The sequence below is a fragment of the Sebastes fasciatus genome, chromosome 3 (genome assembly GCF_043250625.1).
Source record: "Sebastes fasciatus isolate fSebFas1 chromosome 3, fSebFas1.pri, whole genome shotgun sequence".
NCBI lineage: Eukaryota > Metazoa > Chordata > Actinopteri > Perciformes > Sebastidae > Sebastes > Sebastes fasciatus.
Genome location: NC_133797.1, coordinates 35,133,569 through 35,158,299, shown reverse-complemented (window position 1 = coordinate 35,158,299; position 24,731 = coordinate 35,133,569). Strand labels below are relative to the sequence as shown.

The window sequence follows — 24,731 nt, the reverse complement described above, 5'->3', positions numbered from 1 at the left end:
GAGTGTTTTTTAGGGCCCCGATGAAAAGGCAGGGCAGGACCGGGGGTGGGAGGAAGGGAGGAAGGGAGAGAGAGCTGAGGGAACAGGTCGGTCCGGTCTCCCTCCACAAGGTGGATGTCTGGGCGGTGACACACACCTGTTAACCTGTCTGGGAGGAGCTCCCAGCGTCAGACACTGCACTGACGCGAGTGCGTGTGTGTTTGAGAGTGTTTGAGAGGAACCAAAGGGAGAGGAGAGACAGAGTGGGAGCCACAGGGTGAGGAAGACACAGACGAAGAAGGAGTAACAGAGAGAGAGACAGAGAGGGAGAGATTTTTTTTGTGTCCTGACCCCCACCAACGACCTCCAGGATGTTTAAGAAAAAGGAAAGTACCACAAAGGTCTCGGGCAAGACAAGCAAGTGAGTTATTGAATGTGATGCACGTATGAATGTATGTGTGTGGTGACACCGTATCTCGGTCATAGCACCCCTCCTCCTGTTCTTCTCCAGCAGAGAATTGTGTCATGTTTCCTGTGCGTGCCGTTGTCCTCTTTTGTGGTTCCCCCTCCTGTTACACTATGGCCTGGGTTGATAGTTTGCTCAAGCAGATTTTTAAGTGCTGCGTTATGTCAGGGTTAATCCTCAGTGATGGTGAAAGCTTTATGAGATGTTTGCCAGGCTGCAAATGGGGCCCTGAGGTCAGGTTTACTTTGTAAACACGAGGTGGAACAGTGTGCTTAAAGACAAGAGGTGGAACTAGTGAAAATGTGTTTATGACTAGAGGTGAAAGTCACAAAGAGAACAAATCTCATCAATCTGCTTCTACAGGCACCCAAACCCCACAAAACATATGACTTCATGGGCCAGATTTCACCTAATCTGAACCAAAATTTTGACTTTTAGCAGCTAGCAAAACATTGTTGTTGGTGATCATATTTCATTGAGACAAAAATCTACCCTCTGAGAAGTGTGTGTGACCTGGCTGCTGTTTAAAATGTAGAAATATGTGTCACTAATACAGTACATATTTCAAAGTAGTACCTAAATATGATGGATGGAAGTACAGTAGAAGCCTGCAACTTGATTAAGAAACGTTTTTAAAAAGCTTCATTTGATGTGTAATATGTGAAATGTTGCCGTCCTTTTCATGCATTAAACTTAAAGAGACGTAGACAGTAACGAGCCAAATGATCATTCATTGTCATTTGTAAAAATGTGAAAAAGACAGTTACTGATCTCACAGCAGGTAAAGAGGGATGATCAGATGATTTCACAATGGGGAGTGATGAGGACCGGCTGTATCTGTGTTTGTACTCTCACCTTTACTTGACTTAAGGTGATATAATTGACATAATGGCTTTAAAAACCACACAAATCCACATTGACCACCAGTATGTGAGCTGACAGAGAGACTCTGGAGACACATTCAGCATGCCAGAATGACTCATAGTTTCCTCTTATTGTCCCTATCGGGTGTCCCAGTACTGACGTGGTTTCACAGACAGGAGGAGACAGGAGAGGACCGGGTGGTTCCACCTTGCCCCGGCCCCTGGACATGTTGTCCGACTGCTGAGGTGTGATGAGGGCTGGGCAGTCGGTACTGCTCAGCTGGTTTCTTTCTCTCATGTGGGCGTTGGTTCCCAACCGTTCTTTTACGCCGTGACACACAGGACATGCTGCTCTGTTCATTTCAGAGATCTGCATCACCAATTAAATCAATTAAGACGGTGAAAGTAGGGCTGCAACTAGTGATTATTTTCATTATTTAGTTATTCAAGTTGATCATTTAGTTTATGAAATGTCAGCAAATCCAGAACCAAACGTCAAAGACTCATCATTTTGGCTGCAAATCCATCAAATATTTCACATATATACGTGATAAATGACTTTAATGATTAATCAAACTTGTTGTTCATGCATTTTCTATCCATGGACAAATAGCTTAATCGACTGAGAGATGAATCAATACTTAGTTTTCTTGGTTTCACACCGGTAGCAGTATCTAACTTTAAAAATCCACCTACAGTGTCGCGAAATGTAAAGAAACTTTAAATCATCATTTATAATTAGAAACGACATGCACAGATAAAGCGCAGAACATAGTGATGTGATAGCGTGTCTGTATGGGTGTGTGTGTCTGTGTGGGTGTGTAAGCATGTGGGTGCTGGTATCTGTATGAGGGCGGATGTCAGTATCCCGGAGGCGCCCATCTTGTTCTGCTGGTGCAATTTGTCACTTACAAAACAGCTCACATCGTTGGTGACACGTTGATTGAGTCTGTGACTGATGATGGTATAACGCTGCTGAGAACTGTCAGCATTTCATTTAGTGAACAGTCGTTGTGCAGAATGGAGCTTTTAACTTGTATATTTACATTAAATGTGATGTGAAAGGTGCCGAACCTGCTGAGCGTTAGCGCCAGCTTTCAGCTGCATTCAACCTCTTTGAGCCCCCAAAATAACATCCCACTGTGAGCTGGGAGGAGATTTAAAAGTTGTAACCAAATCAGGGAGTGTTACTGCGAAGTAACGCAAAAAAAATGCGGGCAAGCCCTTCGAAATTATGCGGGTTATCCAGTTATCCTGCTTTCAAGTCAAATCAGCCGTAGCTGCCAGCTGTGTAGCCGTGGCCATTCATATAAATGCAACAAAATATTCATTAAGTCCTTTTTTTTAACTCATTATAATATATTTTAGTGCATTATTTGCCATTAGAAGTTGACATTTAGCTCACTAAACACAAAAAATTAAACATAAAACAAGTTATTATTTAAGGGTTTAACTAACTACTTCAGGGGTCGGCAACCTTTTTGATGTGAAGTGCCATTTTAAAATGTTCTTGTTAATCCGTGTGCCATATCAACATTAAGGTTAACAATAAAATAATTATGACAGCACATTAAAATCTCCAACAGATCTGATATTTTATTCCAGCTATAGGCAACGTGCATAGCGACATTTCTAAGAAATATTTTTCTCCCGTAATCAGGACTTTGTAATTCTATATATATATAGAGGGCACTATACAAGAACGCTGCCATCCTTATGAAAACATCCACACCGGAGATGAAATCATCAACCCGACCAACCTTCCATCAGTCTTGTTCATCAGCAATAAACTTAACAAATTATGCGAAGAAGCCGGTGACTACTAGCCGATACGAGGTAGAGTCGGACGGGAATGAGTGGAATGCGGGTGGGGAACATTCGGCATGCAGATGAGAGGACACTTCAACATTTCTAAAGAAACTCTTGCACAATTATTGCTATATAGCGTGCCATTGGCTAAGATACCGTGTGCCACCATTAGCACAGTAAGGTTGCCTACCCCTATACTCAAGGGAAGCAGACAGTACACGTCCTCCACAACACACACTTTAATAGGCTACTCTATCAGAAAGTAAGCACAACTACAAGCCGAGTATACCTTTCTGTAGGCCTATAAGGCAAGAATACTTAATTATACTTTCCTTTAAGTCTCAATCAAAAGATTAAATACAACTAGGTCTATAGGCCAAGAATACTTAGACTTTTTTGTATGCTTTCTCAGTACGAGCCTTAAGAGACCTTGAATGTAATGACAATTTTTTGTTTTTAAATTAGTATCTCATCCTACTATCCTACTATATATATATTTTTTTAATATTATTTTTATTTAAGAAAAAGAATATTATTCACAGATATTTAACACAGAGCATTTTCACTTTTCTCCCACCCCCCCCCCCCCCCCCCACTGCCTAGACAAAATAACATATAATAACATATCTGCACAGGGAATGATGGTTCAAAATTAGGTAATAAGATTAAAACAATTAAAAATAAATAAATAATGTAAATAACCAAAAGCAAAATAAATAAATAATAAATAAAACAAAGATAAAATTAATATATTACCTATTAATAACATATTTATATTAATAATAAAATATATAAAATTAATAATATTTGTAAAAAGCCAGCAAACACATAATTAATAAAATAAACCATACATACATATTGATTGATTTAACATTTTACATAGTAAAAGATACATATACATGTTCAAGCATATACATGTAGGCTTATTTACCATCAGTTATTAACACTACATTCTGGAATATAGAGCACTCAATCCTACTATATTAATAACAACACAACATATCAGACTTTGACTTTATCGTTGTTGTTACGTAGTCCATCAATCTTTATCAAGACAGAGACGAGAGGCATTCAGTGTCTGACATGAAGATGTGTTAGAAAATAAGAATTCTATTTATTTTCAGAGAGCAAACAAGGTATACAAGTATCAAAAGCACCCCGAGAAAGGACAGGTGGAATAAAAGTAGATCACATTATCATACTGCTTCATTAATCCAAGCTCTGCTGACTCTTCTGGGTCCTTGTCATTATTGTTTTTTGGCCAGCAGAGAGAGCAATGTCTCCTCACCTCCAGCTACTCACTCACTCACTGATGAGGCGGTGTCAGAGGTGGTTTAAACAATACCACAAGTATTTCTGTGGCTGAAATGGAGAAAGTTGTGAAATAATTATGTGTACTATGTGTACTATGTGTGTGTGTACTATGTGTGTGTGTACAGCACATACCTGTCTCTCCTGCTGAGTGAGCAGGAATAGGAAGACCATTGTCAGAGCGGCTGCAGAACCAGATCAGCTGGCAGCTCAGTGACTCAGTGAGTCAGAGCCGGAGAGGAGGAGCAGGAGCGCTGCATTCCTCTGTCGCTGCTCCATCATTACACAGAGCTGCGCCAAGATTGCATTTAGGCTGCTGCCATAAATCTACCTTATATGACACACGCTTGTCTTCTCCCCAGATGACTTTGAGGTAGCTTTGGTTTGTGGGTCAATTAACCAGGGAGGTCTTTGGTTTGCTGTTACACATCAGCGTTAGTATTTCAGAGGTTTAGGTTAAAGTGCATGAATGAAGTCTTGCAGGTTGTAAAATGAGCCCTGTTGCATAAACTCTCTGGGAGAAGTGCAAGAGTTTAACATGCTTAACATGTCACATTTTGAATGATTTATGATACATCAGTGGAGAGATATTGGAGTCTTCACTTTAGTTTCCCAACTGATATGAAACTGATTTTAGAGTGTAAATGCTGCTAACATGTTGTGAGGATGTTCAGTAGAAATAGTAGTAGTAGTAGGTTGTGAGCCTGGTAGATAGCTCCGGGCGTTTTCTATCAATAAGAAGTCATCGATGGAGTGAGGAGAGAGGAGATGGAGGAGGAGCCCACTAGGTAAAGAGGCAGGATGGCCCATGCCTGGCCAGTTGAGTAGGGACTTATGAAGGGTCATAATTTGCCTCCCCTGGAGTTGGAAGTGTCTGGAAGGGAACCCGCAAGTTGGGGAAACTCTCGCCAGATGGTTAAGGTTAGATATTGATCTCGAATAGTTAAGGTTAGGTCAGAATAGGTCACCGAGCAGCAAGGCTCGCAAGAGTTTTTTACAAGTTTTTGCAGATCTCAGATCCGATTTCGCAATTTGCGGGTTACCTTCTAGACACAACCTCTTGGATGTGACAGAGCAACTTCTAGGTGAATTAATGTGAAACAATATCAACAAGATATTTCTTTGTACACACTACAGTGACATCTGGACTCGTTTTTTTGTAAGGCAGTTTTTATCACCATCAGAATTGAGGCATTGCACATTTGGACACACAAAGTATTAAATAGAGTAATTAATTCAACCTGCAAGTTTGTCTTTAAATGGGATGTAAGTTAAAAACCTGATTCACTGTGAGTGAAACAGAAAAAACAGCACTGGTGAGTGAGCAGTGTTTCCTGTTTGACCACAAAGTTTACTACAATCAAAGCTCCTTTATTGTCCTCCCTTGTTTAAACTCGTTGGATTTCTCCTGTTTGCAGATGATTTGATTTGATTTGCATTCCCTATAATTGATCACTAACTCGCCATTTAGTCAAACGCCGAAGATTTAGTTACCACAAATCCTCTTTACATAAAAAAACAGTTCATATTAGATTGTAACATCACACCGTGTTATCTTTATTCAAATCATCATCAGCTCCAAATCCCACATGGACCTCTTATTTAGTTTTATGGGTGTAGTTCAACGTTCATTGCCACCCAGGAGAATCTCCACCTCCCTTTGTCTGTCTGAGGCATCGCTTTACCTTTTCTCATCGACACAGAGCAACACACAGAATGATACTGACCCTACGTCTCGTATAGTGCGTGATTTATCAGGTTGTGTTTGATCTTGATATGACGGGCGTCAGTCAGATAATACAAAAGAGTGAAAACAATAAAAGGAAAACTGCCTCCGTGCAGATTTTTGATAGCGGAGAGATCTTAAGTTAGCTTTTGACCTCATGTCTCTTTAGTTCATATTAAAAGAAAAAATATATACCAATTTTACTTTCTACTGTTCTTGAAAATGCATCTTTAATGGTATTAGAACGTATAAATTTCCCTTTCTTAATTGAGATAAACATATAAATAAGGAACCCAGATACTCTAAAATTTGGGTTCAATGGGCTTTTTGGGGGGAATTTCTGAGTTTACACCTTCAAAACTTTGTCAAGTTTATCGATAAAATGTTTGTTTGTTTGTTTTTTTAATTGGAAGAACATTACAAAACATAAATACCAGATCAAATGAGTAGTCTTTCCGTTTTTCCCTCCCACCCTCAACATTAAGAAAGATAAAGGAAATAACCAATATCACACTAATGACAACACTTACAACAAGACTTAAAGCAGCAGTGACACAAAAAATAGTGAAACACTACGCAAATAAAAATAAAAATAAATAAAGTAAATTAAAAATTTGAAATTAAAAATCAACAACACCAATCCAACAAAACAAATAAGGAGGCTCAGTCGTCACAACCAGGCAAGGAGGTCAGAGATTCAATGTAGTTTTAGGGGAGGTCCACAAAACAATGGACTAGAAGAAGTCCATTGTTTTCTCATCAACATTTATGATCAATGAGATATTTATCTATTCACTGAGAGCCTCTGAGTAAGAATGTAAAACTAAAAGATAAACTGAAAGGACTTCCTGGCCACGTCTACTGGTGAGTATCAGTCTCTCAGAGGATTCAGTGGGACTGTGAGAGGGATTATGGAGGAAAACTCTGATTTGATTCTCGATAATGCACCATCTGATCTGTAGTTATGGCTTCATCACTGACCTTTTTCGACTCCTTTTCCTCCTCCTCCTCCTCTTCCTCACCCTGCAGGACCCAGGCCGGCAACTTGGCCATCCTGATCGCCCAGATGCAAAAGAATGCCGACACGGTGGAGAAAGACATCCTCCGTGCCGAGGAGCTGCTGGCGGTGGTGAGAACACACACACGGAAAAAACACAAATACAAACTAATGCACAAATCTCTTTCACTGGCAGCCCCTTAACTGTTGTCTACTTCCACCAGGATGGCGAGAACGACCAGAAAGAGCAGCCGACCCAGCACAAGGCTGAGATATCGGACAAGCTGGGCGAGGCCGAGGTCCTCCTGAAAGACCTCTTCCTGGACGTCGACAAAGCCAAGAAGTCCAAACACCCGCAGGCCCTAGAGATCGAGAGCGAGTGAGTGTGGCGTCCCCCTCAGAGCTTTTTTTGAAGGTTTAATAGACTGACAGACAATTACATTAACAAACAAAGAAACAGGATTAAAAACTCTCACAGTGATTGGAGTTTAAAATATTATTTAGTCTCCATTTATTCATATGATTATTTCAGAATGAATTTCTCAATAAATACTAAGTTCTTTGCGTTTCCTCTGCCCTCCAGTGTCCTCCTCCTCCACGAGCGTTGGTTGAAGGACTGCGCCTTCTACCGAGACATTTTCGAGCAGGTCGACGACGTGTCGCTGATGCCCAGAATCGACTGGGGACCTGTTCTCAACCAGAAACAAGTACGTATGATAACACCGAACATTTGAGGCAGTCAGCTTAAAAACCCCTTTGAAGGTCCAGGATTCATGTTATTCTTAGATCTCGGATAACGCTGGCAATATTTTATATGTTTCTTATTGTCAACTAATCCAGTGAAAACCAATAACAATGCTGCAAACAACATACACCGATCAGCCACAACATTAGGTCAGCATGGGCACCCTGGCTGATCGGTGTATATTGCCTGATATATCTTATTCCTCTATAGAGTGCTATAATAGTAGTAATGTAATAGTGCTGTAATAGGGCGACCAGGTGTCCCACTTTACGAGGGACTGCACAGCATTTTTATCCCTTGTCCCACGTCCCACATGTTGAGACGATGTCCCACATTTTCATTGGCTCTAGTTTTCAAAAGTCAAACGCTTTTTTAAAATCTGTTTTTTATCCAATGGCTGTGAAGAAAGCAGGGATGGCTGTCATCACTGCGCACACTTGGGTCAAGTGCAGGTTGACCGGTCACTGTCTTTGCTACGCTATGCTCAACGGCGTCACAAAATATGCAGATTTAGGTGGAATATGACGGAAAATATTTTATTATTATAAGTATTTCTAAGCAGGTGATTCTCAGAGTTTGTTGAAATTTGCCAGTTATTTTTCAATTTCACACGTGGGGGGGGGGATACCACATGAAGCGACACAGTTCATGTGAGTCTCACAAGAAACGTGCGGCTCAAAAAGAGATGAGCCGATCTATGGATGCATTCGGGCAAAAGCATAGAGATGTTAAGAGATAAGGGGCAGAATAGAAATGTTTATTATTTAACTTCATATGACATTACATAAAAATGATTACACGGCTTTGTTGAATACTCGATTCTGAATGCTCAATCACGGCGTTCTACGGTGTGTTATTTCTTCATAGCAGACCGTTGCTATGTATAACAAACCGTTGCTATGGGCGCAGTTCTGATGTCGGACTCTGGCGGACCGTTTTTGTGTCAAATTATTGAATTCTTAAGTAAGTAGCCATGTAATAAGCGGGATAATGTAATTAGTCATTGTTATGAAAGAAACCCCGACAGGGCGATGCCTCAACTTGTAGACTATCTCTCAGCCTTGGTAACGTGTGTCACATTGTCGCACACAAACAAACTCTTTGTCCCACACTTGGTTTGTTGGGATCTGGTCACCCTATTTTAAAGTAGTTAAAAGTAGGATCTTGAAGTACAGGGAGCCAATGTAATGAAATAAGAACAGGTGTAATATGATCAAATGCTCTAGTTTTGGTTAATATTTGGTTATATATATATAATATGATTTAGGTGAACCGGAGAAAAGTGTATCGCAGTAATCAAGCCTAGACGAGACAAATGCATGAACAAGTGTTTCAGCATCAGCCACGGAAAGAACGGGACGAGTCTTAGTGGAAGTATGCAGTCTTAGTAATACTGATGATGGGTTCTTCAAAGTGAGAGACTGGGATTTAAGAGTGCTCTGTCAGCCTGTCAGATTTGTCCTTTGGTGGTTATTTTGTCTCCACATACCATTAACTTTGTTCTTCCTGTCTGTGCCCTCAGAAACTGGTGACCGCGGAGGTGTACGGCCCCACCATGGCCGACCTGGAGAAGCAGGTCGCCGCTCACAACATCCTGCACAAAGAGGTCGAGGCCTACAACTCGCAGCTCTGCGTCAGCTCCGCAGGCAACAAGGTGAACATACGTGCATTCACCACAAGCTGATTAAAACATTTAATGTCCTGCTCGCCTTCTTTAATCGTCATGAAAAACTGTTTCTCCACAACTTACATGTTGTTATCTTGTCTTTTAGGATAACTATTTAGCCCTGAAGAAGCAGTACAACAATATACTGGTGAGTTGATTTTGAGTTGAGCATTTATTGGGAGATCTTTCAGAAATGCCTCAGTCTTAGACGTTTTACTGTCTTCTGTTCATGCATCAGAATTAAATTCTTTGTTATAGCATCTTGGTAAATAAAATCTTCAAACAACAAAACAGATTTTGAGCTATTTGGCCTCTTCTCTCCAACTGATACGCCGCTTGTTTTATCTTGTATTTTCAACAAGAAATACATAACGATAAGGAAGCTCTCAAAGTACTGTTTTATTTTGACATAAACATTTATACTTTCAGAACTTCTCAGGATTTATTGAGTTTTATTTAATTTCCTCCTCAGGATAACTCCAAGTGGCGCCGCCACTACCTGAACAGCCTGTATGACTACATGAACGGCTGCAACAAGGAGCTGGTCTTCCTGGGAGAGGAGCAAGATAAGATCAAGAAGCAGGACTGGAGTGACCGCATGGTGGACCCGCCTGATGTCCGCAGGCAGTATGAGGTCAGGACTGACGGGTTGTTACAAATCTAAAATAATGAGATGATGTTTCTTCCAAACTGAGTTATTTGTTCTGTACCTGGATAACCAAACATGTAAATAAACACCCACTTTGATTTGATCTCGATCAGAACTTCAAGAACAACAGCCTGCTGTCGCACGAGAGCGAGGTGAACAAACTCCAGGACGAAGGAGAAAGACTTGTTGGACTGAAGCACCCTGCCAGTGAAACAATACAGGTAAGTCTCATTACCCAGAAGACAATGCTGTCAACAGCGAAGGTGACGCTTTACAGGGCCAAAGTCTTTAACTTTAAAAATAAACTTTAACCTTTTAGATTGCGATCTGTTTATTTGAATGTTCTTATACGCAACATAACATTTGGCAATGGCATATGATACAATACCAATACATATGCATCCTCCCAAAATATACAGTAGGAACATCAGCAAGTCAAAGCAGAGTCATGAAGACAAAAGACAAAAGAGGGGACAAAAATAATATTAAAAAAAGTAATAATATATTTTAAAAAATGGGTAACTACTTGCAAAGGCTAAAACAAAATTAAGAAAACAAGGATTAATAAATAAATAATAAAGAGAGACAAACAATAAACCAAAAAAAAATCATAGTCAAGTCAGCACACTGACACACTGACAGCTGTTGTTGCCTGTTGGGTTGCAGTTTGCCATGTTATGATTTGAGCATCTTGTTTTATGCTAAATGCAGTACCTGTGAGGGCTTCTGGACAATATTTGTCATTGTTTTGTGTTGTTAATTGATTTCCAATAATAAATATATACATACATTTGGATAAAGCAGCATATTTGCCCACTCCCATGTTGATAAGAGTATTAAATACTGGACAAATCTCCCTTTAAGGTACATTTCAAACGGATAAAAAATGTGCGATTAATCGCGATTAACTATTTTAATTGATTGACAGCCCAAAAAAAACAAAAAACAAAACGTTAACCTTCTAAACTAATTTGAATGCCACATAAATCCAGGTTCATTTAACTCATAACATTACGTTACATCTCCAGGCTCAGAGAGATGCTGTTCGAGGCGAGTGGCAGAAATTCCTCAATCTCTGCATTTGTCAGGAGACACACCTGGACAGCTTGGAGGAATACAAAAAGGTAAATATGGGACACAGTATGCCACAATTTGTCATTACTATAATCTGGATTTGAGTCAAGTTTGTGTGAGAAGTTGTGCACTTTGTATCTCTTTGTCATTCAACAAACATGTTTTTGTGCTGTTTTCCAGTACCACCTGGAGACTGAGCAGCTGTCAGAGACGCTGACCAAACTCAACAGCAGCCTGGACCCTAAGACCGTCAGCAAGAAAAGCAACGCAGAGACGCTGCTGCAGCTGGAGGTACGGAGGAACTTCTAAAGTCACTATTACAGAGACAGAATCAACGACGTTGCACATAATAAATTCAACGTGCACCTCCCTGTGGGGAAAAACACACTTCTCTTATTGTATATAGTTATATGAAGTAGAGCGGCAATGATTAATCGATTAGTTGTCAACTAATAAATTAATCGCCAACTATTTTGATAATCGATTTTGATTAATAAGTATTTATTTTATAGAAAAAAAGTCAAATTCTCTGATTTCAGCTTCTTAAATGTGAATATTTTCTGGTTTCTTTACTCCTCTATGACAATAAACTGAATATTTTTGAGTTGTGGACAAAACTAAATATTTGAGGATGTCATCATTTGAGGATTTTTCTGACATTTTATGGACCAAACAATTAATCGATTAATCAAGAAAATAATCAACAGATTAATTGACAATGACAATAATTGTTAGTTGCAGTTAGTTTTGGAGCAGAAAGTACACATTGGAAAATCTGAATTAGGATTATTTATATTATTATTATTATTATTATTATTATTATTATTATTGTATGTTATATATACGCATTTGTATACCTACCTATCTTTTTTTTTTCTTGACTGTATATCTTTATATGTTGTTTGCTTTTATTTTCTATTTTTATTTAATTAGTTTATCTGACAGGAGGCGTGATCAACAGAAAAAAAGAACTGTAAATTTTAACTTCGCAGATATTAAAAAGACACTCAATTAAGAAATCGAATAAAATAAAACAAATCCTATACACCGCATAATAAATGTGCGCAAAATACGACAGTACACATTCCCCAATAATTAATGCCACTTTCTTTCTTTTAGTAATTTCGTTATTTGTTTTCTTTTTATAAAGGTTTGTAAATTGTTTTCTTTTACTTAACTCTGAATCTCACGACCTTACCTCAGTTAATAAAAGAGATTAATTCTTTAAAGAGAGGTCCAACTCAGTGGGTTTCTCCCGCCGTTCACACTAAAACATTTATTAGGTATCCCAAAGTTTAAAAAACAGAAATAGATACATTATGTAGGATATTTGCTATATTGTTTTGGACACAAAATGTGCATTAAACTATCATTACAGATACTTTAGAGATGAAGAACTTTGATTCAGTCTTAATTCTAGGATGATGTCATATGAAATTAATCTTTTTAATCTGTTTCCCACCAGGCCGAGGAGAAGACCGTGCAGAACAGTGAGCAGCTGCTGGCCGACCTGAGGAGTCGCAGCACCACCATCGCTCCTCTGAAGCTACGACGCGTCGCCCCCAACAGATCCATCACGGTGGAGTCCCTGTGTGACTGGGAGACAGATAAGGTTGGAGCTTCTAAACCGGCAGAAACTGTCAAATATCCACAGCTGAGATGGTTCAACTCAAGCGTTCGCTAATGTTTCTTTTCTAAACTTTGTGTTTTATTTATTATTATCATCTAGGCTTCTCTGGAAAGAGGCGAGAAATTCACCCTGAAATCGAACTCGGATGACAACTGGAACATTATCTCCACCGATGGGGCAACGAAAACCTTCCCGGGAGTTTGCTTCCAGATCCCTCCACCTGATCCAGAGGCCATTGACAAAGTGGACCTGTAAGTAATGCTGTCTGATTTATTATGTGTTATTATGCAGCTACAACAAACATATGTCAGTAATACTGTTTCTATTCTTGTTCCTTAGGTTGGGTGGTGAACTGGCAGACATCAAGAAGAGAAGAACTGCTCTGGTGGCATCGCTGAAGAATCACAAAGCCGAGGTCTCCAGGTCCCTACAATCAGGTCATTGTCTATAAATTAAATCCTAATTATAAGGCACCATAGGTTCTATAAACCGTCATGATTATTTACGACTAGTTGCACAAATAGTTTTTAATTTTCATCTTAAGACCACAGTCAGATCAGGCCATCAATAAACTTCCCTGTTTCCTCATTCAGCCCCAGTGTCTTCTGCCCCACCGGATCCCAAAGTGACAGCTCTGGCTCAGCAGCTGGACCAGCTGGACGGTGACCTGGCCAGCGCTGAGCAGAGCATGCTGAGCCGCCTGCGAGCCCCGCTGAGCCGCTCAGACCCGGCTGGAGATCTGGCCAAGAGGCTGAGGGAACAGGAGGTGAGGGGAATAAAGTCACAGACAACTGTGTTATTCATTTAATCTTTATTTATTGGAGCTAAAGATTGTTTTATTCTATCTATCAGCTCTTTAGACTTAGGTTAAATGCCACTAATTTACCAAATGTCATCAACGTCAAGGATCCACAGATAAACTGTAGAAAGCTTCTGAAACATTTAGACCATGACGTGTTTCTTTTTTTGAGTTTACAGTTTTAACAAGGAGGAACCCTAGATGATTTGATTGATATTTGACGACACCCTACAGTATATGAGTGTCTAAAGTATCTACGTATGTCCCTTACAGGAAGCTGCCAGGGCTCTGAAGGCTCTGGAGCAGCAGAAGCTGGCAGCTCAGGCTGACCTGCAGCCCCTGCTGTCCAAAGATCCCAGCTCCTCTGCACTGCCACTCAAACTGAGCGCTGCCAACAATAAGCACGACAGCATCGCAGAACTCGCTGACCTCTACACCAAGAAGTAGGTGTTTTTTTGGGTTGCGTTATGCAGTGACATGGTGGAGGGTTTTTTGACGACAATGAATATACAGAACGGTTATCCCTGTTTTGAAACTGCAAATTAAAACTTTTTTGGGGGGGCGGCTGTGGCTCAGAGGTAGAGGTCGTCCCACCGATCAGAAGGTCGGCAGCTCGATCCCCGGCTCCTTCGGTCACATGTAGAAGTGTCCTTGAGCAAGACACTTAACCCCAAATTGCTCCCGAATGCTGTGCCATCGGTGTGTGAATGAGCGTTTAGTTTAGAACTAAAGGGGTTCTCAACCTTGTGTAACTCCAGGCCCACGTCTGATTGTTAAAATAATTCCGAGGACCACCTACCCAAATAAATGACAAACTGGGCTATAAATATGTGTTATGCCACAGGCAGGTGTAATGACCCACACACATATTCAGCTTTCCCTCACCCATCACTCCCTGCCATTATGAATCCAAACTATTCAGGGGCATATTTCCTCACCACAAGCTTTGGAGCTTTTACTGGTGCCGGGTTGTCTCCAACATCACTTTTCGTAAAATAAAACGCTCCATTTTCTGTCACTGCATCCGAGACATGTGTCTGTAAAGGGGAGACTCGTGGGTACCCATAGGACCCATTTTCATTCATTTGGTCAGAGGTCAAGGGACCCCTTTGAAAATGGCTATACCAGTTTTTCCTCACCATAATTTAGAGTAACTTTGAAGTGTTATTTAGCCTCCTTCCCGAAAAGCTAGCATGACATGGTTGGGACCAATGGATTCATTAGGTTTTATAGTTTCATATCATTCCAGTATCCTTCCTCTAGCTTAAAACCCGCCCGCTACAACCTCTGAAAAACAGAATTGCGGCCGTTGGATTTTGAAGAGGTTAATCTAACCATTTGTCAGTACCTCCATGGCCCACTAGGTGGCACTCTGAGGCCCACTAGTGGGAATAGCTGGTTTAGATCCTGATGGGCAGGTTGGCACCTTGCATGGCAGCCTCTGCCACCAGTGTATGAATGTGTGTATGAATGGGTGAATGCTGACATGTAGTGTAAAGCGATTTGAGTGGTCGGAAGACTAGAAAGGAGCTTTTACCATTCCCTCAAAGAACGCAATAAATGATAAATAAGAAATGTGACAAAAAATATTTTCATATTTTTATAGGCGTACATCTGTCTGTCTTTGTTGAGCTGTGCTACTGAACTAAGTAATCTCAGTAGGCCTACACTTCATCGATGCATTCATCCTGTTTTTTTCAGAGGGAATGCATCTCTCCAACTGGAGAATCAGATCAAGAAGGTGGACGGCCTCGTCTCTGGGTTTGAGAAAAAGCTGAGTGACGACGGTCCAATCCCTGACGTGCCAAGTGCAATCCAAGCCCGCGCCGAGGACATTCAGGTGAGAAGAATAATCTGCATTTAAAAATCGTACCTCTACTCCGTAAAAGGCAGTTCTTTTTCAGAATTTTAAAATCACACATCTCCTTTGCTGTTTTCAGTACCAGCAGAAGTCTGCGGCGGCGGCTCAGGACGACATGAAGAAGCTGAGTCAGGATCTGGAGACCACGGAGCAGCTGTGCAGCTCTCTGCAGCAGGGCTACCAGGAGTACTGCCCTGACATCCGGCGCCAGAGGACTGACGTCAAGCAGCTGCAGAGCCGCTACTCCAACGTGACCAACCAGCTGAAGGAGAGGTGAGAAACAGACTGTGAACAAACCGTATCAAATGAGCTCGGGATCCCCAAAGGAGTCATAAGATAAACGATGATTAAAGGCATAGGAAAGAAGAAGTTTTGCCTCTTCAGCCCTATAAAAAGTATTCAAATGAAACAACAGGGACAGACTTTGACGAGTTTGCATGCACTATACAACTTTACTATTATGCCTTGATTCAAACATACAGTATTATACATTAGTAGAGATGTCTTTTTGCTTTGGTCTATCTATCTAAAGGCAATTAATAATGCCAATAAAAGGATTATGTTGATCCTTATTTCACATTCTCATTACATACATACGGTACATAAAGAAAGCAGTATATACTGAGATGATGTGGTCAGGCAAAGGTTTAAGATATTTATACCTAGGATATAAATATTTTTTAGGAAAAGGAATGAAAGAAAGCAAAACCTTTTGAATGTCAGTTATTTAATTTTCTGCCATATTGATGAATCCTCTCAGAGAAAACCTCTTACAAGAAGCTGCAACCAAGAACCAGGAGTTCCAGAGTACGTCCAGGTCCCTGAAGTCCTTCCTGGACAACCTGCCGCGAAACGAGATCAACTACAACGATAGTCTGTCTCAGGTCGCTGCCAGGCAGAGCTCCCAAGAGGTGAGGCTGTGATTTATTTACACATATGCGTTGTTCTTTGTAAATCTGTAAAAAAATATGCTTGATTAACATCTGTTAAATGTTTCACCACAGAGGGTGGTGGATGACCTGAAGAGGAAGGGAGATGACATGGACAGAGTGGCTGACCTGTCTCAAGACCTGCAGGGTGTACTCAATGTAAGAGATTATAATACAATGCTCTGACATATTAGCAAGAGAGTGTATCGGTGATTCTAGGCTTTATATAAAAAGAAAATATCCCTATTGTTACCATCATTGATGACATAATTTTATTACCAATCTAATTCTTGGTTTTTCTATAAAAAAAAAAAATGCAAACGAGTGGGAAAACAAGTATACTTGATTAATTGAATAAATAATTCTTCGCTGTGTGTGTGTGCAGGAATACGAGACCAATGCTGACAAATACAACAGCACACTCGAGAACGCTGGAGTCACTATTTCCCAGAAACCTCGTATGCTCACACTGGCTGAGGCTGTTCAGAAAGAGGTAACATTTAAATTCCTCCAAGTTTTTAAACACAATGTAAATGATTTGTTACATTTATTAAAAGATCAAGGTGGCTGATGGTTTGCTGCTATGTCTCCTGTTTATTATAGGAGAAGGGTCTGGTGAACCGTTATGCTGAAGCAACAGCTGAAAACACCCAACGCCAAAAACAGATGGACTTAGCTACGAATCTCCTTGTACAAGTAAGAGAACAGGACATGAATAAAAACATCCTCTTCACTATAAAATATGTTTTCCATAAAACGACCTAAAACTACGTCGCAACTTATTGTCATTTAATTAATTTGCTTTTCCTGCTGCAGAACGAAGAGAAAGTCCAAATGGTGGCACAGCAACAAGTGCAGCTTGAAAGCAGTCAAAGGAGTTCCTTAGAGATAGATAGTCTGTTAAAAGAGCTGGATGAAGAGAAGGAGAGGAAAAATCATACCGAGACAGACCTGAGAACCTTCAAAGACAGGATGATGTCACTGAAGAGTCGCAGAGGAGTGGAGCGCGTCGAGGAGAAAGAAATACTGCAGTACTACCGCGACCCAAAACTGGAAAGCGACTTGGTCGATCTGCAGAAAATACTGAACGAAGAGTCCGTGAGGCGTACCACCACCCACACCGAGGTCGAGGTGTTCAACAAGAAAATCACCATCGTGGAGGAAACCCTCAAAAGCTCTGCACCCAAACTGGTGACCAGAGAGGTGACGGAGTTTGAGAAAGATCCTCAGCTGGATATAGAAGCCGCTAAGATTAGAGACGAGATAGCAAGGATGAGGGATGAAATTCGAGTGAGAGACGGGGAACACATTCAGATGAGGACAGAAGTCACGATTCTGCAGCAGAAGGCACCGCCCATCAAACAGAGGATTGTTAAGAAGGAAGTGGTGAAAGTGGAACAAGACCCACAGATGTTGAAAGCAGTGCGAACATTTGAGGTGGAAATTTCTGATGAGAGCAACAAGGTCAAGCTCCTAAACGACGAAATCTTCCAGACAAGAAGCCAGATCAATGCACTCGAGAGACTGATTCCTAACATTAAGCCTAAGATCATCACTAAGGAAGTGAAAAAGATTGAACAAGACCCTGAGCTCATCAATGAATCAAAGAGGGTTCAAACAAGTGTGGAGGAAGAGAGGATTGAAAACGACTCTCTGACCAAAGAGGTGACGGTGCTCCACAGTCGCTACCGAGAAGTTCAAGGCTGGAGGCCAAAGGTTGAGGTGAAGGAGATTGTTAATGAGATCTACCGGATAGACCCGGGCACAGAGGTGGAGATAGTGCGGCTCAGGAAAGACATACAAGACACCAACAAGCAGTGCTCTGATTTGGACAGGGAGAACATCCAGGTCACAACTGATGTGAATATCCTTCGTTCTGAGAAGCCCAAGGTGGAGGTAAGGGAAGTTCTCCAAGAGGTGGTCAAGGAGGAAAGAAGCCCTGAGAATGAGAGAGAGATCCAGAGGCTAAATGATCAGGTGAACTATTTACACACCACTTACAACTCCCACCTGGATCAAGTGAGAGTGTTCAAGAGAGAAAGAGATGAATGGAAAGCGGAAAAGTCCAAGATAGAGACCAAAGTCATCAACAGAGAAGTCATCAAGTATGAGGCTGATCCTCTGCTGGAGAAAGAAGCTGACCGCTTGAGGAGAGTTGTGCGGGAGGAGGCGCAGGTGCGGCGCAACACTGAAGAGATGGTGTTTGACCTGCAAAACAAATACATCCTGCTGGAGAGACAGAAGCCCGAGGAGAAAGTGATTGTGCAGGAGGTTGTGCGTTTACAGAAGGACCCGAGGCAGATGGTGGAGCACGACAGGCTCAGCAGGAACCTGGATGAAGAAGTAATGACCCGCCGTCAGATAGACCTAGAGCTGCAGCAGCTGAGAACAAAGGTGGAAGAGAAACTGAGGATCCTCAGAGAGAGCGACGAGCGCCAAAAGAGGACTCAAGCCGAGTTTGAACTCAGAGAGATCCGACTGCGCATCACACAGCTGGAAAATGCCCCACCTCCTGTCGAGGAAAGTATTGTTGTCGAGGAGGTGCTGAAGGTTGAAAGAGACCCAAAACTGGAGAGGATGACAACCGGTCTTCAGTCAGACATGGACAAGGAAACCAGCAACATCCTGCGCATCCAGAGAGACATCCGTAACATCACCCTAAAGCTTGAGATCCTGCAGAAGGAGAAGTCTGGTGAGAAGACGGTGTACAAAGAGATTGTCCGCATTGAGAAAGACCAGGCCGTCGAATCCGAGAGGGATCGCCTGAGGGAACAGGTGTCTGAGCATAAATTTACCAGACAGGACCTGGAAGATGAACTCAGACGCCTCAATGGGAAAATCACCCACATGATGGGCAGCAAATCGAGCTCTTCAAGAGAGGAGAGTACCCTCAATCTGAACCGAGATGCCTTACAGAGGGAGAAGGACAACCTCACTCGGGAGCTCAGGACACTCGATGCCTCGAGACACGACATCAGCCTGTCCTTCCAGCAGCAGAGCAGGCTAATGAGTGAGAGAACGCAGACGAGCAGGCAGAAGAGCTTCAAGATGGGGTCCGACTCTCAGCGTCTGGAGAGGGAAATCCTGGAAGAAAAGGACAAGATCCATCAGCGGGACAGCGTCATCCGGGAGCTTCTGCTGAACGTGCAGAAAGAGGAGCACGCAGAGACAAGGACCAAAGAAACCAACGTCTCCACCAAAATCACCATTCTGGATCCAGATACAGGCAAAGACATGTCCCCTTATGATGCCTACCTGCAGGGCCTGATTGATCGCCCACAGTACATTCACCTGCAGGAGCTGGAGTGTGACTGGGAGGAGATTACTTCCCTGGGACCTGAAGGGGAGACATCTGTGCTGCAGGATCGCAAGAGTGGAAAGCAGTACTCCATCAAAGAGGCCCTTAAGGCAGGCCAGGTGACAGAGTATGATCTCCAACAGTACAAAAAGGGCAAGATTGCCATCTCAGAGTTTGCCTTGCTGGTTGCCGGTGACAATAAGAAGCAACCCCAGTTCAACTCAATCCACAAGTCCACCAAAACTACGGTGAATTCGACCAACTCAGTCACCACCTCTAAAGAAATCTACCCAGTTGCTGGAGTAGTGGATACAAACACTAACACCTGCTTTACAATACGCAGCGCCACCCTGCGTAAACTCATCGACCCCACCACCGCCCAAAAACTTCTGGAGGCTCAGGCATCAACAGGCGGCATCATTGACATCAGCAACAATATGAGATACCCAGTTCACAAGGCAGCGCTACGGGGTCTCATTGAGGACAGTCAACTCCAGAGGCTACTCAATGCACAAAAGGCCTTCGCCGGCGTTGAAGACCCCATGACCAGAGAGTGTTTGTCCGTGGGAGAAGCTGTTCAGAAAGGCTGGATGCCGAAGGACACCGCCATCCACTACATGGAGGCGCAGCACCTGACGGGAGGGCTGGTCAATCCCAACACCGGCCGCAGAATGAGCGTCTTTGACGCCATCGGGGCCAAAATGATCGACAGCACAATGATGAGGGAGCTGCAGTCCGAGACGACCTACGCCAAGGATATCGTAGACCCGATCACGAAGGAGAAGATCAGCTACAAACAAGCTCTGGATCGCTGTAAGACAGACTCTGTGTCAGGCTTACCAATGCTGCCCGCCTCCTCCAAAGAGTCTGGTTACTCTAAATATGCAAGATTCTAGATATGTTTACTACATAGTTGGAGTTATCTGGTCTGTGGAGTGATGTGGTAAAATATTAAATGTACTGTTAGATTATGGGAAATCCATACATTAATTACAATGTGCATTTTGACTCAGGAAAAGTCTTCTACTGCAAAGCTTTCTGTCTAGCCAAATGATTGCTGCTGCGTTGCCTTTGTTTACCAAACATGTCTGATGTGGGCAGATGTTTGATTTAATTTAAAAAGAGAGAATATAAATGCAGTTTATTATCTTTGATGTTGTTGCGTTATTAGGGATACTGGGACATGGTGCAATGCTATTTACAAAGATTGGTTTGATTCTGTATTACGCATGGGCTATCCTTGACACTTTGAACTCAGTCTTGTTTGATATTTTATGAAGAAACAAATATCAATAAATTTAAATTATAATGGTTAAAGAGCATGGACTCCCTCACTTTCTGTGCTGTGTATGTTGTCCTTTTAAATAAAACACACAGGCTGGTACAATTTAGACAATTTTTCAATGTTTACTTTCAAAAATGTAATACCAGACTCAATCATATTTTAATAAGAAACCAGTTAAAACATCAATTCTGGGTGATTTTTACCACAGCTTCCCATTTTATGCACCTCTCAGCCACCACAAGTGAGTCAGGAGGAAGAGGGTGTGTTCCTCAACTGATATCAAATGACTGGTTACAAATATAACACATTAAAGCAGAAGTAGGTAGAAATATGATTAAAAAAGTTATTTTTATAAAACAGTCACTATATCCTGAAAGTAGTGCATGAGACAGGTAAAATCTGGTGCCTCTGTGTCCTCTGGTGTCCTCCGGTGCTCCTAATGGCATCTGCAAGATTTCACAGACTGGAGGAAAACAACCAATCAGAGCCGAGCTGGAGCCTGCCGTTTCTGACCAGCTGTCAATCACTCGCAAGCTCCAATCAGACGGTCAAACTAGGCAGCTCTGATCAAATATGAATCAATATTCTGTTATTGTAATGCCTATTCCTTGCCTCAAATGTTTTCAGAAACATCTTGTAGTGTACTGTTTAGCTGTAAAATTAGAAAGTTTGTGACCCGCCAGCCATGTTGAGATCAGTTGAGGAAATACTAAGCACCACCCACCAGCTGGAAGTAGTCTTCATGGAAGTATGTTTGTTGTGTCAATAAAAAATATATGATAAAAAAAAGAAACATGGATGTCAAACCAGTCGTTTGGGGCTTTAATTGTCAAATAATAAACCCCAGGATTAAACATTAATCATAAACGGTTATGGTCAGAGGTAGACAACATAGTCACATAAACTCTCTTCTAACCAAATGGTCTTAAAGTTCACTTGAGCAACAGCTGTCCAAACAGCTTCAGAGGCAGAGCTGTAGTCCTTTTATGGTACTCAATGTGCACCCTGTGAAACTTGATGAACGCAGACCCTGATCAGGATGCAGGTTGTGCAGCATCACCCTGTTTGTGCTCCCTCTCCCTGAAGAAGCTCCTTTGCTCATCGATGGCTTTCTGTAGAAGGGCAACGTTTACACCATCGACGCAGTTCAGCACACGGGCACGGACCATCGCACCAACCCCTGCAAGACGAAAAGATGTAGATAAAGGCAGGCGATAGAGACAAAAAGTCCTGTATTATATACTATGTACTTTCACTACACTACTTGCAGATAGACTGTTTTTTGATTGATATGTGGACCCAAGAAAAACAGGAAACTTCATGAATGACTCATCATTCCCCAGTCACAGATTAGAAAGTCTTTCCTTACCCTCGGCATTTTCAATCTCACCCAGAACTATGTACTGGGCCCCAATTATTGGGTTAAAAGGCTCCACAAACAAGGTGTGGACAGCCACGTGGTGCTCTTTTGAAGCATGCTGAGCAGACAGTGTGGCCCTGGACTCTTCAGGCTGATAGCAGACAAGTCTGGAAAATAAAACAGGAAGGTTTAGCGTCCAGTCTGGATGATACAATTTTATCATTCATTTTACATATGAACATCTTATACATTATGATGCATTATTACAGATTACACTAGGGATGCAACGATACTGATACCGGATTGGATATCTGGCTGATACTGACTTAAAGGGACTGTTTGTAACTTCATACACGTATAAATCAATCCAGGTCGGTGTCTCATGCGTGCTCACGTGTGGCTACGTTGTTCAGACTCAGACTCCAAGACAAACTACACGGAGGCACCAAAACCTCAAAGTTCTATCTAGTGAAGCCCGTCTTGCAAAACAGTGTTGGCCGCGGTCGGAGGACGCGGGGGAGACCGTAGCTTTGGTCTCCAGGGCCGGAGTCTCTGCTGTACTCTACTCCTCTGCCTGCCTGCCAGCCTTCATTCACACAGCGCGCTCATTACTCGCTCAGCTCGCTCCACCTCACGTGCATGCACGCACACTACACACTGCAGAAGACTTTGTAGCTCTGAGAATATCTAGTAAATGTACAGTGGACATTTGTGCAGAAATAAATGCTGCAGCTCCTCCAGACCAACCGAGGTTTTCCATGTCTTGTGAAGTGACGGGGTTCCGCAGCGAGAAACGTTATCGTCTCCGACCTGGTGCCGGTGTCTCTCTCCGGTCGCGGTCGGGAGGCTGAAGCAGGAAAAGCCAACACAAGGATCAGCAGTGATTCATGGAGAGACCTTCGTCTGGTCAGCTAACATTACTGCCAAGCAGGTGATATTGTGGTTTTAGCTGACGTGTGTCGCCTCACTGTTTTGACAGATGCTAGCACACATTCAGTTAGCGCGCGCACATGGGCGAGCGCGAGCAACAGGACGCTGACTTTTGCTGACTTAACGGCCACAGGTGTTGCTGTTACAACCAATTTCTGATTCTTACAAACAGTCCCTTTAAATAGCTGGATCAGATATCGGTGTCAAGGGGGCCAATGTATTCAATTCAGTTCTATTATATACTATACACATTATATATTGGAATTTGAAGTCTTGTTTAAGTTTTGACCAATTTGTTGCTGCATTTAAAAGATTTACACTTGTAATTCCTGTTAATTTTGAAGATTTTTTTACCAAGTTGCTGGTGTACGATTTATTATTTTAATGATAAATAACAATTCAGTAAATTTATATCTATGCATTTATTTGTTACATTTTGTTTTACAATGAATAATTCCAGTATATAATGTATATAGTACATAAATATAGAATTGAATTGAATAGATCGTGTCACCGATATCTGATCCAGCTATTTGAATCAGTATCGGCCCCGATCCAGAATCAATATATCGGTGCATCAGAAACCAAAACCCACCTGCCAAATACTCTCACTGATTCTCCTTCCTGCACCGCTCCAGAGTTTACTTCCCAGGGGAAATGAAAAACTGCAGCTGCTGGAAGCATAATGAAGCATAGTGGAAAGAAAAATGTGAAAGTGTTGAGGAAGTCTGGGTACTTCCGGGGTACTTCCGGGGTCTGGGTCACATGACTTGTCTCCGCTTTCCAGCTAGCGATGGGAATTCCGGCTCTTTTTAGTGAGCCAGATAATTTGTCTCAGCTCACCAAGAAGAGCCGGCTCTTTCGGCTCCCAAATGGCTCTTCGTTTTACCACTTCTGCCTTCTATAATTCAGCCAAATTTAGCTTTAGCTGTTTTGACCTATGATTAGTATGTGTGCACATATATCACTTAAATTATTCAATATAATTATAATAAACCCTATAATCTCCAGAATACCATAATTTGACATGCTGCTTCGTTTCCGACTGTCTCTCATCTTGTCTGCTATTTGCTTACCGCACTCCTCTCTCTTTCTCTCCTCCTCTTCCTCCTGCTCTGTACCTGTAGACTGTCAGCGCGCCATGCACCCCCGCCACTCGCTGCTTGATGGTATGATCCTCTTCTGTCATTACCTGATTGGTCGCACGGACGTCATTAACACAACATTCAGTCACAGTCAGTGCATGGAGTGCCCGTGTTGAGGAGAAGAAAGTTTCCAAACGAGCCTCCATACTGTTTCTGGTTTAAAAGCTGGGAGCAGCAGCCAACGGAGGGAAAGCCTTCGTCCAATCAGG

At 42.0% G+C, this 24,731-nt stretch overlaps 2 protein-coding genes across 2 annotated transcripts; one reads left to right on the top strand and one right to left on the bottom strand.

Annotated features, from left to right (window-relative positions):
* Window positions 1-169: 169 nt before the first annotated feature.
* evpla (envoplakin a) lies at window positions 170-21,119 on the top strand. The gene is made up of 22 exons (XM_074630582.1): window positions 170-400; window positions 7,184-7,283; window positions 7,376-7,530; window positions 7,735-7,858; window positions 9,419-9,550; window positions 9,669-9,710; window positions 10,035-10,196; window positions 10,325-10,432; window positions 11,240-11,335; window positions 11,466-11,576; window positions 12,751-12,897; window positions 13,015-13,166; window positions 13,255-13,352; window positions 13,509-13,681; window positions 13,988-14,157; window positions 15,416-15,554; window positions 15,655-15,848; window positions 16,336-16,486; window positions 16,580-16,663; window positions 16,890-16,997; window positions 17,108-17,200; window positions 17,321-21,119. The coding sequence occupies exons 1-22, from the start codon at window positions 351-353 to the stop codon at window positions 20,696-20,698; spliced, it is 5,967 nt and encodes a 1,988-aa protein (XP_074486683.1). The 5' UTR covers window positions 170-350; the 3' UTR covers window positions 20,699-21,119.
* A 67-nt stretch (window positions 21,120-21,186) lies between these two features.
* On the bottom strand, window positions 21,187-24,145 carry ten1 (TEN1 subunit of CST complex). The gene is made up of 3 exons (XM_074630610.1): window positions 23,973-24,145; window positions 22,457-22,614; window positions 21,187-22,267 (listed from the first exon to the last, which is right to left on the bottom strand). Exons 1-3 carry the CDS (start codon window positions 24,059-24,061, stop codon window positions 22,122-22,124), a joined length of 393 nt encoding a protein of 130 aa, XP_074486711.1. The 5' UTR covers window positions 24,062-24,145; the 3' UTR covers window positions 21,187-22,121.
* Window positions 24,146-24,731: the final 586 nt, after the last annotated feature.

Coding starts and splice junctions, on each gene's coding strand:
- evpla (XM_074630582.1), top strand. CDS start 351: ATGTTTAAGAAAAAGGAAAGTACCACAAAGGTCTCGGGCAAGACAAGC. Junction 7,284..7,375: donor CCGAGGAGCTGCTGGCGGTG/GTGAGAACACAC, acceptor TACTTCCACCAG/GATGGCGAGAACGACCAGAA. Junction 15,555..15,654: donor CCCGCGCCGAGGACATTCAG/GTGAGAAGAATA, acceptor TGCTGTTTTCAG/TACCAGCAGAAGTCTGCGGC.
- ten1 (XM_074630610.1), bottom strand. CDS start 24,061: ATGCTTCCAGCAGCTGCAGTTTTTCATTTCCCCTGGGAAGTAAACTCT. Junction 22,615..23,972: donor TCAGTGAGAGTATTTGGCAG/GTGGGTTTTGGT, acceptor TTTATTTTCCAG/ACTTGTCTGCTATCAGCCTG. Junction 22,268..22,456: donor TGAGATTGAAAATGCCGAGG/GTAAGGAAAGAC, acceptor TTCGTCTTGCAG/GGGTTGGTGCGATGGTCCGT.